The 16,265-nt window shown below is 29.6% G+C and overlaps 1 protein-coding gene across 1 annotated transcript in view; it reads right to left on the reverse strand.

Moving 5' to 3' along the window:
- LOC128388425 (cell adhesion molecule DSCAM-like) overlaps nt 1-16,265 on the reverse strand; it is a 55,990-nt gene that overhangs the window by 37,982 nt on the left and 1,743 nt on the right. The window contains 3 exon segments of the mRNA XM_053347815.1: nt 5,757-6,038; nt 6,635-6,796; nt 14,321-14,734. Coding sequence (XP_053203790.1) covers nt 5,757-6,038; nt 6,635-6,796; nt 14,321-14,734 — 858 coding nt within the window.

Here is a 16,265-nt window from a genome sequence, read left to right on the forward strand (position 1 = left end):
AAAGAAGATAAGGTTAAAGAATTAAGATGATTATGTTTGTTGTGTAACGAATGTTGTTTATATTTTCCTTGTTTTTACTTTCGATTCTCTTCCCATTATAAAAGAGGCTTAATTAGCGAATTAATCCTTTTAGAATGCTCAAGACAAGACTCATTAGATTCTGACAAATCTTCTCATGAGAGATAATCGTTTTCAGGTTGTCTTGTTATTCTGGAAACTTTTTCACTCCCACTGATCTTTATGCTTTTTTCCTTCCCAGATTTTCCCATGTTAATCACACACACACAGAGAGAGAGAGAGACAGAGTAAAAACCTTTTCCAATGTTCAACAATTAAAACATTTAATCAACTGAGAATCAAAAGTAATCATTTGATATTTTTACCTCTTCCACTCTCATGTTACTCATTATTTACAACTTGTTGTTGAGTAAAATTAGATTGTTAAACTGTAGCAACGATAATGATGATAATTAAGCATCAAAGTTTCAATTTAATTAACTCAGTTAATACATTTTAAACCATATTAATTGTCAACGTAAGTGGTTAATTAATTGCAAAACTATTCAAAACATTGTTATCACATTAAAGTGTTTGCATCAATTGATTGTTTACTCTTTTCTTTTTTTTTGTATATTAATCACTTGATGAATTTCAATCAAATCATATTGAGAATCAGTTAGTAACAGTTAATTAAAGTTATTAATCGACTTTTGTTTGATTCTATCATTCATTTGATTCAGTTCTGAATTGTTGATTATCCTTAAGCTGATAATGAAACAAAGTAAATATCGATAATGATATTGATGAGAGAGGAGTAAAAGTTGAAGATGAAATCTTCCTATTTATGGGTCAGTATTGGTCAGTTTGAGAGATTTACTTTACTTCAACTGTGCGAGTAAACTAAACCTCGAATTATTAATAGAATCATCAGAATTTATATATCAGAACTTTTGCCTGTTTCAGGGAATCATGATGATGCTTCCTACTTACAGATCATTATGATACCAAACATGGAAAAGTTTCAAGATTTTTATCACCATCAACTTCAACATAATCATCAACATCATCATCATCATGATCAACTTAACAATAACAGATGATCAAGATGAAGATAGAGGAATCTTGATTTTCAATGAAAAGATGTTTCTAAGTTTCTATTGTTAATCTTTCCAAAAGGTATTCACTATATATATATTATTCTGTATATATAATACATCAAGAATAATCATCATCATCATCATTGTGAGGATGATGATGGGTCAGTAAGAAGAAAATGACAATAATGATAAAAGAAGCATGAACATGATGATGAGAGAAAATGAGAATAATGTTTCCATCAATTCGACTCAAATAATTGCACTAGAATTCTGATTAGGATGAAGTAAAAGGGGTAACATGGTTAAGATGAAGATAAGAATCAAGTGTATTGGTGAAATTGGCAATTCAGGCTCATCATCTTTCGGCTAAAAGGTCCAAGGAAAGTTGAAGCTCATTATGATGGATTTACTCGGGATTACTGAATAATTCCCAGTAACATAAGCCTAATCTGTTTAAAAAGCTGAAGACAAAAAAGCAGAGAGAGAGAGAGAGAATCATGAAGATGAGGATGAGGATGATACAGAGGAAAATAAGATTGATAAAGTTATCATATTGGATGATGAAGATGTTTGTTTGTTAATGATTGAAGATTAACTTTCATGATTGAATAAAAATATTGACATTTTTTATCCTAAACATGAGCCGTTCATCATTTTCGTTAGATGATAAATTAATTTCAAAAATCATCTCAATCAATAGATTTACAGTTATTTGGAAGCTGAAAAAATTAATATCAACTAATTGTTAATGTTTCTCAACGATGTTAAAGGTAAGATAAGCTATTAAAGTTACAAGGGTAAATATTATTTGGTAAATATAATGAGAGTTGAATTCACCTTCATGTTTATCCTGGATGAGATGATAAACTGAGAGAAAGACAATAAATTATTAAGATGAGGAGGGTAAATAGGAAATGAAGGAAAAATGTTAAGTGATTTAAATGACCATGTTGATGAAAATGATGATGAAGAAAAGGTAAATGTATTCTATGTGATATTTGTATATTTGCAACCAAAGAATAGGAAATATGATGATAGAGAGATGAAGATGAGAGATATAAAAAGTATATTTACCTTGGACATTGACACACACAATAGACAATCAATGAGATATACTATTGATATATATGTGTGTGTATGTATGTTAATGATAACTATCATGTTAGAACTTTTTCCTCCTCGAACTTGTATCTCTTTCTTTTCCACATCATATCAAACCAAATATTGATAAATGATTAAATAAACTGTAACCAGTTACATTATCATCTAAATGATAAACATTATCGACACCAATAGTTATTTTTATATTTCTTTACCTTCTTCATATTGTTAAAAGTTGCGAATCTTTTTTCAATGGGAAACTTTTTCACCATCAATTCTGTAAAGTTATCATCCTCATCATCACCATATTAATGTTATTACATATGATAATAATCTGAAAAATCATTTGCTTCTTATAGCAATTTTTTTTTTCTCGTTTGCTTTGATAACTATTCTGATTCATAATGATTATCATGATGATGATGATGATGATGATGATGACGATGATCTTGCCTTTTTCCCTGTTCAACCAAATAATAATATTTGGTCCAAGTAATTTAATTATAACCAACATGAAGATGAGGAAGCAGAAAAAAAAGTGTATCATCATTATAACTTATAAATGATATTTTGTTTGAGTGAAGAAGATGAAGCAAGAAAAAAAAAGAGGAGAATTAGCATCAATGTGAAGGGATGAGGAAGATGGAAGATGATGATAATGGTAAACAGTGGAGAAGTGAAATTTAGTCTGAAGATGATAATGATGATCAAAATAGTTGCATCAATGATATGCCTAAATAGCAATAAGATGTAACAAGATGACCTCAACAATGTTCAACATTTATCCTAATTTGAGTGAAATAATATTATGACCAATTATCAGAACTTATCTTCCTCCTCTTTTATACACCACCACCACCACCACACCCTCTTGCCCACCTCTTAATTTCCTCTTTCTTTCTCTCTTACTTTTTATATTTTCTACACTACATAAACCATCAAATGTGTAAACATAAGAGTGATGATGGTAAAGAATTTAATTTCCTACTCTGTCTCTCATTCTCCATCTCTCTATCTCTCTCTTTCTCTCTTTCTTATTTTACTGAATTCTATCCGAGAATCATGGAACGGAGTAAACCATGAAATCTTTTTCTGATATCATGAGACAGTTTACTCAACTTTTTACTCGTCTTTCAGATTAACCTTACTCTTGGTTAAGAGGTTATGTTACAGAATTGATTCGGTATTTAATAGAAACAATAATTTCCATCATGATAACTTCTCATTCTCATCCTCATCATCTCACATTATATATTTTCTTGCCTTTTCTCCTTATCATCTTATATTGTATCTAATTCCCATGAGATGGGTTGATTTTTCACACTTTTGGGTAACATAAGCTCATACAAGTTGCAAGATACAATTACCGTTACTTCATCTTTATGATAACCACCTCAACTCTCTCTCTCTCATCATATTTCTCTTATTCTTATTATTACTTTTTATTACTGGAATTACACGTTCCCATGGAGCCATATGATATAAGAAATCATCGATATATATCATGTTATCACATTCTCTTCGTCATATCCTCTATCTTTCTCTACCAACTTTCTAATACATCGTCACTGATCAAGAGAATCGCAATGATTTCTACCATCAGAGTTAAAATTGAGGAAACGAACAAGAAAGTTAGATAATATCAACAATTATCGACATCATTAGAACTAAATTATTGTTTCAACTTCACTTTTCCTTCATGGAATTTTAATCTTTTTCATTCTGTAATAAAAGAGATAATCTCTCTCTAAATGATTTTTACTTTCTTTATCTTCATCTTTCTTTCCTGATTCTTGCTTCGAACTCCCCATTAACGGTAACCCACTGCGGTACCTGGAAATATCACTCGAAGTAACTTTCACCTCATTATTATGAGAACGTAGAAATTATTGTCAAGATAATGTCAAGCTATGAAGGCATCGCATGAATTTCGAGATGAACAATAGAGATGAGAAGCTAATAAGGTGAAATATATAAAATCTGAAGAGAAATCAAGGTGAAAAAACAAACGGAAAATTAATAAAAAAAGAAAAAAAAATGAAATTCAAAGTTGAGGAAAAAGTTCTGAAAATAGAACCAACAAAATCATCTGAATACAACAGATAAAAAAAGGTAAATGTAATAAAATGAAGATGAAATGTTTCAAGTTGATATATAAAACTATTCGAGTATGAGAGAGCATCATGATGAAAACAATAAAGTCTTCACTTGGAATTCACATGAAATATTATTTCAACAGATTTGTGATGAAATTGTGAGATGAACAGTTTTCAGCAATATGATTCATTCTGAGACTGAATTTGATGTAAACTCTTCATCATTTTGATCAAAATGGTGACGGGAGAGAGAGAGAGATAGAGAGATGAAAAAGAAGACGAAATACTCAGAATTCAGATGGGGAATGACAATCTTTTAGAAATTAAATCTTTTTCTCTCTTTTACTTGTAAGGTTTTTGAAGAAAAAATGATCATCACCATTATCATGATGAAAAGTATGGAATGGTTAACATGAGAGAAAGAAAAAGTTCTGATAAGTGTTGAGCTTTATGGGGAAAGAAAGTTGAATCTTTTTCTATTTCAGAACTTTGATTCGGATAAAGTTTATATCTATCATGAGAACTGCAACTCAAACATATCGATTGATATTGGAACAATTTCATTTCGAACAAAATTTCAAACTTTTCACCAAGAGAGTCAATTTCACTAAATATATCAAGTAGTCTCTCTCTCTTCTTAGTTTTTTCTAGATGAGATGAGCTTTCCTTCAATGAACTTGTCATGAAAAAGATAACTAGTTGGTGAGATAATCTTTCTGATATCTTTAAACTACTTATGAGAAATGATAACTCATTGGATTATCTCGATATCTTTTTCTGTTTTATCAAAAGTAATCAACAAATTGTTAACTCGAAGATTAAAAATTCAAAAGAGGATAAGTAATAATCTCATTGAAAAAGATTATTCTGAGAATCTATTTTTCCATTTCATGATATTATCATGAAGTTTTTTCTACTCCTTCAATCAAATTCTCCCTTCTCAAAATTTTATCCTTTGCACTGTCTTTTCAATTCTCGGCTCATGGTGAACCTCATGAATGTCATATTATCCAAGGCATCAAGCGTATCAAATTATGTTGACGTTATATCAATAGAAGGGGATAGAGAGAGAGAGAGAGAGAGAGAGATAATAAAGTTAAACAATGAAACTTTAAACAATTTCATGGAGAAGATTGAATTTTTTTCTCATGAAATTGAGAAAATTTCAGGAGAATAATATTCCGGTTCCAATGAGCCGAGACATTTTTCTTTTCACTGGCCAGAATAATTTTCTTTATTCTCAAATACTAACTACATACATATTCAACCGTTGAATTTGTTACAACTTAATTCATCTATTCGATGGGTTATCGTGAATTTCATGGTGAATAAATCACAACCAGAGTATTTCCTTATTTACTTTCAATGGATAAAATTATATTCTACATACCAATATACCGGGATAGAGAATCGAAAATCATGGAAAATCGAAGATGAATCGAGATCTAATTGTTTCGCTTACCTTGAACAATTAATGATGTGGTATAATTAGATGTTGATGCTGGATTCTCAGCAAGGCAAGTGTAATTACCTCTGTGAGCTCGTGAAACTTTATCAAATGTAAGAAATGAGGTAAAATCTTTAGTGTCCACCATGGGCATCAATTCATCGGGAATCGATTGTCCATCTTTAAGCCATTTAATGCGAATCGGAAGATCCCCAGCGGAGACGATACAAGCAGCACCAGCTCGTCGACCGGAGACCAGGTCATTTGGAAAATAGAAAGGTTCAACTACCGGGGAAACTGGAACAACAGAAAAAGAATCAAATAATGAAAAGTTTTCTAATATCTGGGAAAGAAAAGTTCATTTTTCATGAAACATGAAAAATTAGAAAGCCAAAGTTTCAATGATACTATTGAATAATCACATTCTTTTGTGGCTTATCATCAATTCCTACAGGTGATTAATTATATTCTTAGCGTATTCGTTTCCAAGGTGAATGAAATTAATTTTTTCTTCTCCTCAGAACAAATGAATTCACCAAGAGTATATGAATTATCATTCTAAGTGACTGAATAAGTGAATATGAATGTTATCATTTTCTTATTTTCAAGGTAAATCTTTCAAGTGAGCGATAAAGTACATATATGTAGCATACACTTTAGATCTTGAGTTGGAATAAATAAATTTTCACTTGACTTTGTATCTGATTATATGTTTTCACTACTCAGAGTAACGAGAAACAGGATAAAAAAGATGATGAAGAAACAGAAAGGAGAAGATGTAACATGGAAAATGTGCTGATAATGCTCATGGAGAGAAAAAGAAAAGGATGATAAAAGAAGATGGATGTTTGTGAATGTGAAGTGATAGGAAGAAGATTTTTAAACGTAATTACCAACGACATTTACAAATAGATCTCGCTTAGCAGATCGACCCTCTTCATCTGAAACCAAACATTGATATTGAGCAGCATCAGCAGCTTTCTCCACATTATTTATCATGAAAGTTCCGTTGGTGAAAACCTTTTGACGATGATTCTGAGGCAAACGTCTTCCACCTTGGGTTTTATTGTTGTTCATTTTAATAGTTACAATGAGAGAGAGAGAGAGAAAAATATTTCCACCAAGTTCATTGGGATATTGGTAGAGAAGAAAAGTAATAATAATGAAAAAGGAAGAGGAAGAAAAAAGCACAAAGAATTAGAATGAGTGAAGATAATCGATTAGATGAAGAACATAAGGAAATTAGAGAGAAAGAGAGACGGAGGGAGAGGATGATAGAATAGGAATAATGGTCGTGATGAGGAAAATAAGAGAGAGAGAGAGAGAAACAACATGATGATGAACAAATCATCATCATGGTTCTCATCAGATATAAATTACGCTGTTTATTGTTCAATCTACAACTATTGGTGTTTAGCTTTTGTGCTAATGATAATAGTAATAATAATCAAAGATAATATATTTGCTTCTGTAACTGATGATGATGATGATTCTATGGATGATGATGAAAGCGGAAAAATGATAAAAATGAAAAGATTTCAACTTTATCCTGATCTTTATTCAACCTTAACGATTTATTTGTTTACATGGAATAGTATTTGAAGAGAATAGGTAACAAAATGAAGAGCATTTTTTTATCTACAGAATTTTGTTGGTCTTTTATTCTGTATTTTCATGATAATTCACAAGAATATAAATAAATAAATCAAATTAGAAAGAGAAAAATTTTGACAGATAGATCGAGATGGAAAATTGTCACTGAACATATCGAATGATCAGTTTTTTTTAGAACAGGAATAAGATCTGTGAGGTTTTATCAACTAAAAGTTCTAGAATTCTGATTCAGTTTCAATAGTGTTTCCATCTTGGTCTTATTCAGAATTTCTCTCTGCTTTTTTCTCCTCAAATTCTGATTAAATTGAACTCAACTTTCTTCATTTTTTTCCAAATGAATAAAATGACCTCATGCAAGGAAAAGAAATTAGCAAAAAAAAACTAAAAGGTTGAAACTTTTTCCATGAGACTTAAATTGAAACAATAAAATTCAGGGGAAGGAGATATTCAGAGTAGACTGGATAATGATCACATGTTGAATTAGTTTTTTAATGAGAGATAAAAATTTTGATGAAATTATATTTTTTTTGTTTTCTCATATTCCCTTTCTAATATTATTATTGTCATCAACTGTCAACATGATACTTTGTCTTTCAGTGGATTTCCATCCTCATCTCCCTTACTCTATCTCGTCTATGGCTCTTCATCATGATGAGATAAAGATTTAAAGATATTTTCATGAACAATGAACAAAAATGACAAGAATTAGTGAGACAGAAAATTTGATGACATTTTTTTTCTTCATCACTTATCATTGTTGTTGGCAGAATCCAATGAATTCTGAGTATCTTTACATTATACTCTATGAGAAGGTTTATTTTTCCTCTTCAATCATTTTCGCAACTTGTAATTAAGCACAGAAAATGATGAGAACCAAAAAACTGTAAGAAATTGAGAAGATAATGATGAAGATGATTTAGTAACAATGAAGGTGTGAAAAAGCTAAAGAGAAAACATATAAAGTCAATTGAACATCTCAACTGTTTATCGGCGATGAAATGATTTCCCTTTTCCTCCTTATTTTTTAAGTTCTAATAACAAGAAAATAAGATGATTGTTTTTGAGAAAATGAACATGATGAGAAACAGTAAACAAGGAATGGGAAAAGTGGATGAAAAGATGATAAAAGGAAAGAATAAGGGAGTTGATATCATGATGGAACATTATAAGGCTTTAAATGTTGTTGCTTCGATTTTTTTACTTGACTTGGTGAAGAAGTGATTCAACTCAAGAGTAAAAATGAGCATCGAGCAAGAAAGAATTTTGTTTGTCCAATTTCTCAGAACTTTTTTTTCGTCTTTCGAATTTCATTTCTCTGTATTTTTATCTTCTTCTTCTTCTTATGCTTCCTTTCATTCACAATATTCATTCTCAGTTCCATGATAACTTTCGGCAACTGTAAATTTGACGAAACTTTCATTTCCCTTCTTTCTTTATGGTCAACAAAAAATTCAAGTACATGAAGAGGGAGGAAGATGAAGATGATGATGAGATGAAGAGGTAAAGATAACATTTTCAAGTATTTAATGAGAAGAAAGAGGAAAAAAAGTATATCAGAAATTCAATTGCTATTCCAGTCTATTTAACCTCATCTTCCATTGTCATCATTCACATTTATCGTTGTTATAACGTCTCAGTGTATCTCTTCAATCAAATCTAGTTAACATTTTAAATCTTTCACCATTAGATATCATCTCACTCACCCATCACTCTTATAAATCATCATCTTCATCATCTGTATCTAAGGCTATTTCCTTTTCCTCTTTCAATCTCATAACTTTCATCTCACAATCATTTCATCACTTATTATTACTACTACTTTATCATTATCATCAGAATTCTCATCAGCTGATTGATATATTGTATTCTGATTTATGTATGTATTGAAACTCAATTTGATTTTCTCTTCTCCATTTTTTTTTCCAATACAAAAATTGATTGCAAACTTTTTCTTTATCATTTATACATGTATTACATGGTATTCATATGAAAGTTTCAACAGAATTTTCATTCTGAAAAAGATACTCTCATTTTCTGTCTCTTTCTCTTTCGCTCTCTCCACAAAGTAAACATGATGAATACAAACTGATGGTTTACCTGTTCATCTGAATGATTTAATAGATTAGAAATAAACTATTGTTATTACATCAGAATTGATACAATTGAACATTCTTGTTTCTCATTCCTAAATCTCATAATGTTCATTTTATTGGATCTCATTATAATTCTTACAATCAAATACAATATTCAGAATGCTATTCAATAGAAAGACAATCAATATAAATGTATCCAGAAAAGTTCAATATTACATTTAGATAATAAATAATTTCCACTTTTTTCTAACATGATAAATTCATTGATAAACTCTAAGACCTAAGGTATGCACATCATGGGACAACTGAGTCTCAATGAACTTTATATATATTAATACATAAATTTAATATTCTGAAAAATTGGAAATCAAACAGTTAACAGAAAAAAGGGTTAACTTATGGCTGGAAGATTCATGATCTACATGGTAAATAACAATGATTATTGAATCAACTGTAAACATAGAATCTGAATAAATGTGACTGAACAAATAATCTTATTGAATTTTGAACTTATCAAGTAAGAAAAAGGTTAACGATTGAATGAGAATCGTTATTGATTATTGAGGGAAAAGTTCAATTGAACAATATGATTATTTACCATTTTACAGGGTGTAAATATTACAGAACTTTCTTAACATTATTAAGAATCAATCAGATTTTTAGATTGTATTGTTACTATTAATATGTTCAGAATTTCATGATAAAAGAGTCAGAAAATTGTTTTCTTTTAATACTAGTATTCCGATAATTCAACAAGTGATTAAGATTAGTCATTTAAATAATGAATATGTGCCATTGAAAATGCTTATGTGTTTGTATTTAAATATTAAACAAAGATTGTCTCAACAATTGGTTATAGTTTCATGGTAATTATTATCATGTGAAAGTGAAATATTGCTAAAAAAATAACTGTTAAACTGCTGGATTATTAGTTGTATTTAGTTTGATGACATTTGCTATTTTTTTCCTTGGTGTTTCACCTGAATTTTTAATCAACTTGAATAGTTGAACATCAAAAATTCTGATGAATACTTCAAGTCTTTTAATAGACCAGGTATGAAAGTAAAAGAAACAATGAAAATCAACATATTCAGTAGCATCATCACGGTCTCATTATTATCACTTTAATTATCATACTATTTGCTATTCAAGGGGATTTTGAGTAAGAAGGTAACATCATATGCATGATAATCATTAATGAAAGTGAAATAGAATCATGATTGTGGTTAAAATTAAGCAGAGAGAGAGAGAGAGAGAGAGAGAGAGAGAGATGAGGATGAGAGAATGGAAATTGTTTAACCGAGAATGAAAATTGAAAATGTAACTGAGAACAAAAGAATAAGACACAAAAGAAAACAAATTGATGAAGAAAGAATCTGAAGAAGCTAAAAAACAAAAGAGAAAAGATTTTCATATCATGAAATAGAATAGAAAAAAAAGAACTAGAATAAAAAATGCAACTAAATTTAGGTTAAAATAGTAGAACAAGGAATTACGTTGGAAATACTCATATTCAGAATAGAATAGTGAGAAAGTGAGTGGAAGAGAGAGAAAGTTTCTCATTCCCTGCATAGTTATTTTCAGAATTCACTCCACCCTGTACCCTGATCTCTCAACTCTCCCTGTTATTTATATGCAACATTAGATGACAACAATGGATTGATTTGAGCTCAAAAACTTTTCTTTTCTTTTGATATTGTTTCAGGAATTGTATCATTATTTTCCCCATATCTCTCTCTCTTCAATTCATCCTGAGAATCAAGAATCAAGCGTATGCATAAAAAACTGTTAGAAAAACTTTCAAATTCAAACAAGAAAACAATTGCAGTTAAATCAAGCTGCAATTCAATCAACATTTTCGTTTTTTCCAATCATCATGGAAATGAAAATACAAAAAAAACCTTTCATCTAATGATGATTCAGATAACATTTATCGAAATAAGATTGAGGTTGATATCATGTTTAAAAATTGACTGCATGGTGAAGTTGAGGGTAAATCAGAAAAAGATTCATTTGTTGCAGAAATCAAATTTGTTATCCAAAAGTTAAATTCTGAATGGCTAAAGTCTCAATTAGTAATTGCTAATCAATGATTCATGATGATCATTACTATTGTGATCTGATTAGTTTCAATGAAACTTTTGACCTTTAATCGCATGTCCATTTTGTTACTTTGATTTCCAATGAATATTGATTAGGTATCAATATAATTTATTGATTCTCATTTATAATCATTTATGTATGATAGTTATTGGGATAAAATTGATTGTAAATGTTTAATCACTTAACTGTTGAATTTATGCCCAAATCAATTAGGAGGTTTATCTTAATTACTAGAAGCAACAATCAAATTTCAGTTTGTTTATCGATTTGATTGGTATTGAAATGGAGGAGAAATTTTAATTTCTATTTGATATTGGCAACAATTAAGAGATTAAACTTTCAGGTGAGTAAACTGAATCAGATTTGATTGGTTAGTATGAGAAAATATTTGAAAAGTTATGATCAAGGGGAAATTGAGGTCAAACATTTGGGAAATTTAATTTTCAATTGATTGATGAATCAAATTAATGACGCTAATGGACCTTGGTTGATGTGGAAAATATCAATTCAAATATTGTAAATTGATGCGAACTGGACAATGTCTGGACTCAATGTTTCCAATTTCAAAAGTATAATTCAAATGATTCATGATATTTGATATTTGATAAGAATTAAAGTTTTATGTGGGTCAGCATTTTAACTGTAAATATTTGGTTGTAAAGTAAAATGTAAACATTAATGAGTGAAAGTATTGAACATGATAAAATGTTCAGATAATTTCTATCACATCTTGTTTGATTATTCGAGTTGATCAACGTTCATTATCGTTTCACTTTTACTCTTAATTTATCCTTTTCTATTATATTCAAACTTTTATTCTATTGGGACACTAATTATCTTATTCATCTTTCTCATTTGCTAACTTTTTTTCTGCATCACTTTCTTCATCTTCATCTTCATCTTCTTTGTCTTCGTCATCTTTTTCATACTAAACTCCATACACCTCATCTTTATCTTCATCATTTTCATCTCCATTCTAATCAACATCATCTTCAGCATCTTCATCCATGTAATTTGTCAATTGTATCAACATAAATAAAATGTAAATACTATTATTATTCAATTGGTTTATCATTGATGATGTTGCACTTTCTTTATAATATTACTCGTTCTATTACTATTACTATTACTATCGATACTAATTCTGATTCTTATTCTAATAACTTTTATCCTTTTTCTATCACTTGAATGACCTTTGAGTGACCACAAATGATTATTCTGATCATTTTAATTTAATCCATTCGATCATTTGATCATTCATTTCATTTATTCACTTATCTTATCATCTTCTCTCTTCAACATAAGGATAAATCATGAATCTATTAATTGGTCTATTATCTTTCAATAAGCAAGAATAAGATGATGATGATGATGATGATGATGAATCTAAGGTGAATGAAGATAATCTAAGTATCACAAAGAAAGAAAGAAAAAGTCAAATGAATCTGGGAGAGATAAATAGTGAATGAGAATTAGGATGAGGATGAGAAGAAGAAAAATCAAAAAAGAAAAAAGTTGAAATTCTAATTGTAATTGTAATTCTATTAATAGTTAAAGTTGTAATGTTATATTATTTTCCATTGTCATTAATAGTCTTGGTTAAAGTCAATTAACGTCTTGGGGAACATTTATCCTCATTTAAACATTGAAACATAATCATAATAACTCTAATAATCAAATTCAATTGTAACCAATAGAACAGTTCTTTCTAATAAATAAACACACGAATCTCAATGGATTAATTCAAGTTATTCATAGGTTTTACATGAGGTTAGCTGAAAAGTAATTCATATTTTTCTGAATAAATGGTTCTCTCTTCTTGTTATTTACACTTGATATCCATAAAACTAATTATTCAAAAGTTTCAAATCTCCCAATTCAAATAAGATCATCATAATAATCACGCCGGTAAAACAGATTCAAAATAGATGAATACAAAAATTGAACTCATGATAACATGATGTATATTCAGTTGATCAAAAGATGATTATGATAATCAACTCAACAGCAACAACAACAACTGAATAATCAGAATTCATGAAGAAAGGCAAAAACAAAATGATACATTTACTATTATATGAGTTATCTACAAACTCCCATGAGTTTATTCCCATAGGGTGGATCTTCAAGTTTCCATTTTTTTCTCTCTCTCTCTCCTTTAGTTAATAGTTTTAGCTCGTGTTTGATAGACATGATAAATTTAGTTCTAATAATGAATTAGGTGATAGAATGAAGAAAAAAAGTTTTCTCTCTTAAATTCAACTGAACAAATGAACTTTTTGATTATTCACCAATGTAATAACATTAATCATAACGATAATGATGTAATAATAATAATCAACATTAGTGATTGCCGAAGGTGAGAAGTGGAAATTTGCGTGACAAGTAACATATCATGTGGAAGTCAAGATTACACACCCAATCAAAGAGTTAGATGAGTTTTGTGTGTAATATTTTCATTCCAAATGATGATTATCATGATGGAAGAGAGAGAAGGAGAAAAAAGAAAAAATTTCTTTTTTTTTCTCCATGCTTACGGTGGACATTTACTTGTATATGAGTATATTTGTTTTGTCCATTGTATTGACAACTAATTTGATTTAATGTCTCTTATGTTATCTATGGGTAAGGTGATTATAGAGATTGAATCAAGAGTGTGAATCAGGGTGGGAAATGGATTTGGGTGGATAGTTGATGATAATAAATATTATATAATAATATATATATGATATTAGTATATGTATCTATTGGTTATCGGTGATCACTTACCTCTTAACCATGTAACCGATTTAATTGGATAACCAGAATAAGGACAAGTTATTTGAATATTTTGAGCTGAAAGGACAGTTAAATTAACCATTGGTCTAATATAAGGTGGCCCAAGGACGTTAATACGAGCAGTGTGTTGAATGGCACCAGCGGTGTTACTTGCTCTACATGAATAGTAGCCACCATCATCGGTTTTCGTTGAACTTATATTAACATAACTGTTTACGGTGTAAATATCACTAACATAATCACCGATTCTTACATGATATGCCTCGTTTATTGGTAAATTATCAAGTTTCCATGTAATCTGTGGAAGTGGGTTTCCTTTAGCTGAGCATTTCAACGATAAACGAATACCTCTTTCAACGATCTGCTCGGAAAAGGTTCCAACGAAAATTGGACTTTGTTTAATTTCTGTTGCAAGTTGACACCATTAAAATCGAAGAGAAAATAATTAGTTCATATTCTTGAATAATATTGGTAGAGTTCATTAATCATATACAACGATTATTTCAATTCTCTATCATTGAGTTTCGTCTCATCTTCGCATTTGCGATTCTATTTTTTTTCTTGTGAATTTCTATCAAACTTCAAGTGTTTTTTTTCATTCTTTCGAAAAGTTCTGATAATCATTTAGAAAAAAACTGGAAAATATTCTGATTTTTACAATTTCTTTTCTGTATCATGGATAAAGAGAACTACATCAACATGAGTCTTTTTTTATAATTTCCATTTGATTTGAGTAAACTAATTGAAAAGAAACAATTTGAACAATTCATCTTTTTCCATGTTACATGAATTTATGATATTCGGTTGAAAATAAAAGGGAACGATAAGACTCCTTAAAAGAGTAAACTTGATCATGGATCAAAGAGAATCTGAAATGATAATAGTAGCTGAATACAATTGGAAAATAAGGAATTTTTCTAATGCTGAGTGAAAACAAAAAGTTGAGAGAAAATGAACAAATATTACAAGCAGGGGAGATTCAGAATTTTATATACGGTGATGAAAAAAGAAAACGAGATCGAACAAAACGAAACAAAGAGAGAGAGAGAGAGAGAGAGAGAGAGAGAAAAAGATGCTAAAGATGAAGATAATCAGACTGATGTGATGAAGAAAAAGGGATGTGGTGGGAGGATAAACACGATGATAAAGATGAGAAACTTGAAATAATATTGTTCAGGATTTTCCTTCCTTTCTAATGAAAGTGAAATAGAGAAAAAAAAGTTCAACCAGCAGGAGATATTCAGCTTCTTGCCTTTTTCAATTTTGAATTTTGGTGGAAAAACTTGCGAACTTTTCATTCTCTTCAACCATTCCCTCCTATCATCATCACCATCCTCATCTTCCTCAAGCTTATCATCAATCCATCTTCTTCATCCAAATGAAATGGATTTCACCATAAACTTGTATATGTTTTTTTTTCTTTCTCATTCTTTTGACTGATTTGCTTCTTGAGAGACTAAGAGATGATGATCCTCATCCTCATCATCACCACTATGTTGATGATGATGAAAAGAAAGAGAGATGTACAGATAGAATGCGAGAGAGAGAGAGAGAGAGATATAAGAGGATGAGCTTAGTTGATTCTATTCTTTCATCTTTCTTGAAGAAAATTTTTCTCTGTGTAAATTTCAAGATCTACTTTTAAATCCATCAACTAAACTGTGAATTGTTATTATTATATTTCTTCAAGGCAAAAGTAATTCAACTGATTGCTGGTAGAAACATTTAGATTAATAATAAAACACTATGAGTTTCATGGAGAGGGAAATGAAAAACATGATGATAATCATCATGGTGATGAGTAGAAGAGAAAGAAATTTCTTTTTTTTTCACCTTAATTCAAATTCTTTTTTAATAATATTCCAATTTTTTTTCTTCTCCTCTTGGGTTATATTTTCTTTTCAGTTACTCTCAGATTATCTTGGCTTTCTAAATG

This window comes from Panonychus citri, unplaced genomic scaffold (assembly GCF_014898815.1).
Source record: "Panonychus citri isolate SS breed McGregor unplaced genomic scaffold, ASM1489881v1 Contig00099, whole genome shotgun sequence".
NCBI classification, from domain to species: domain Eukaryota; kingdom Metazoa; phylum Arthropoda; class Arachnida; order Trombidiformes; family Tetranychidae; genus Panonychus; species Panonychus citri.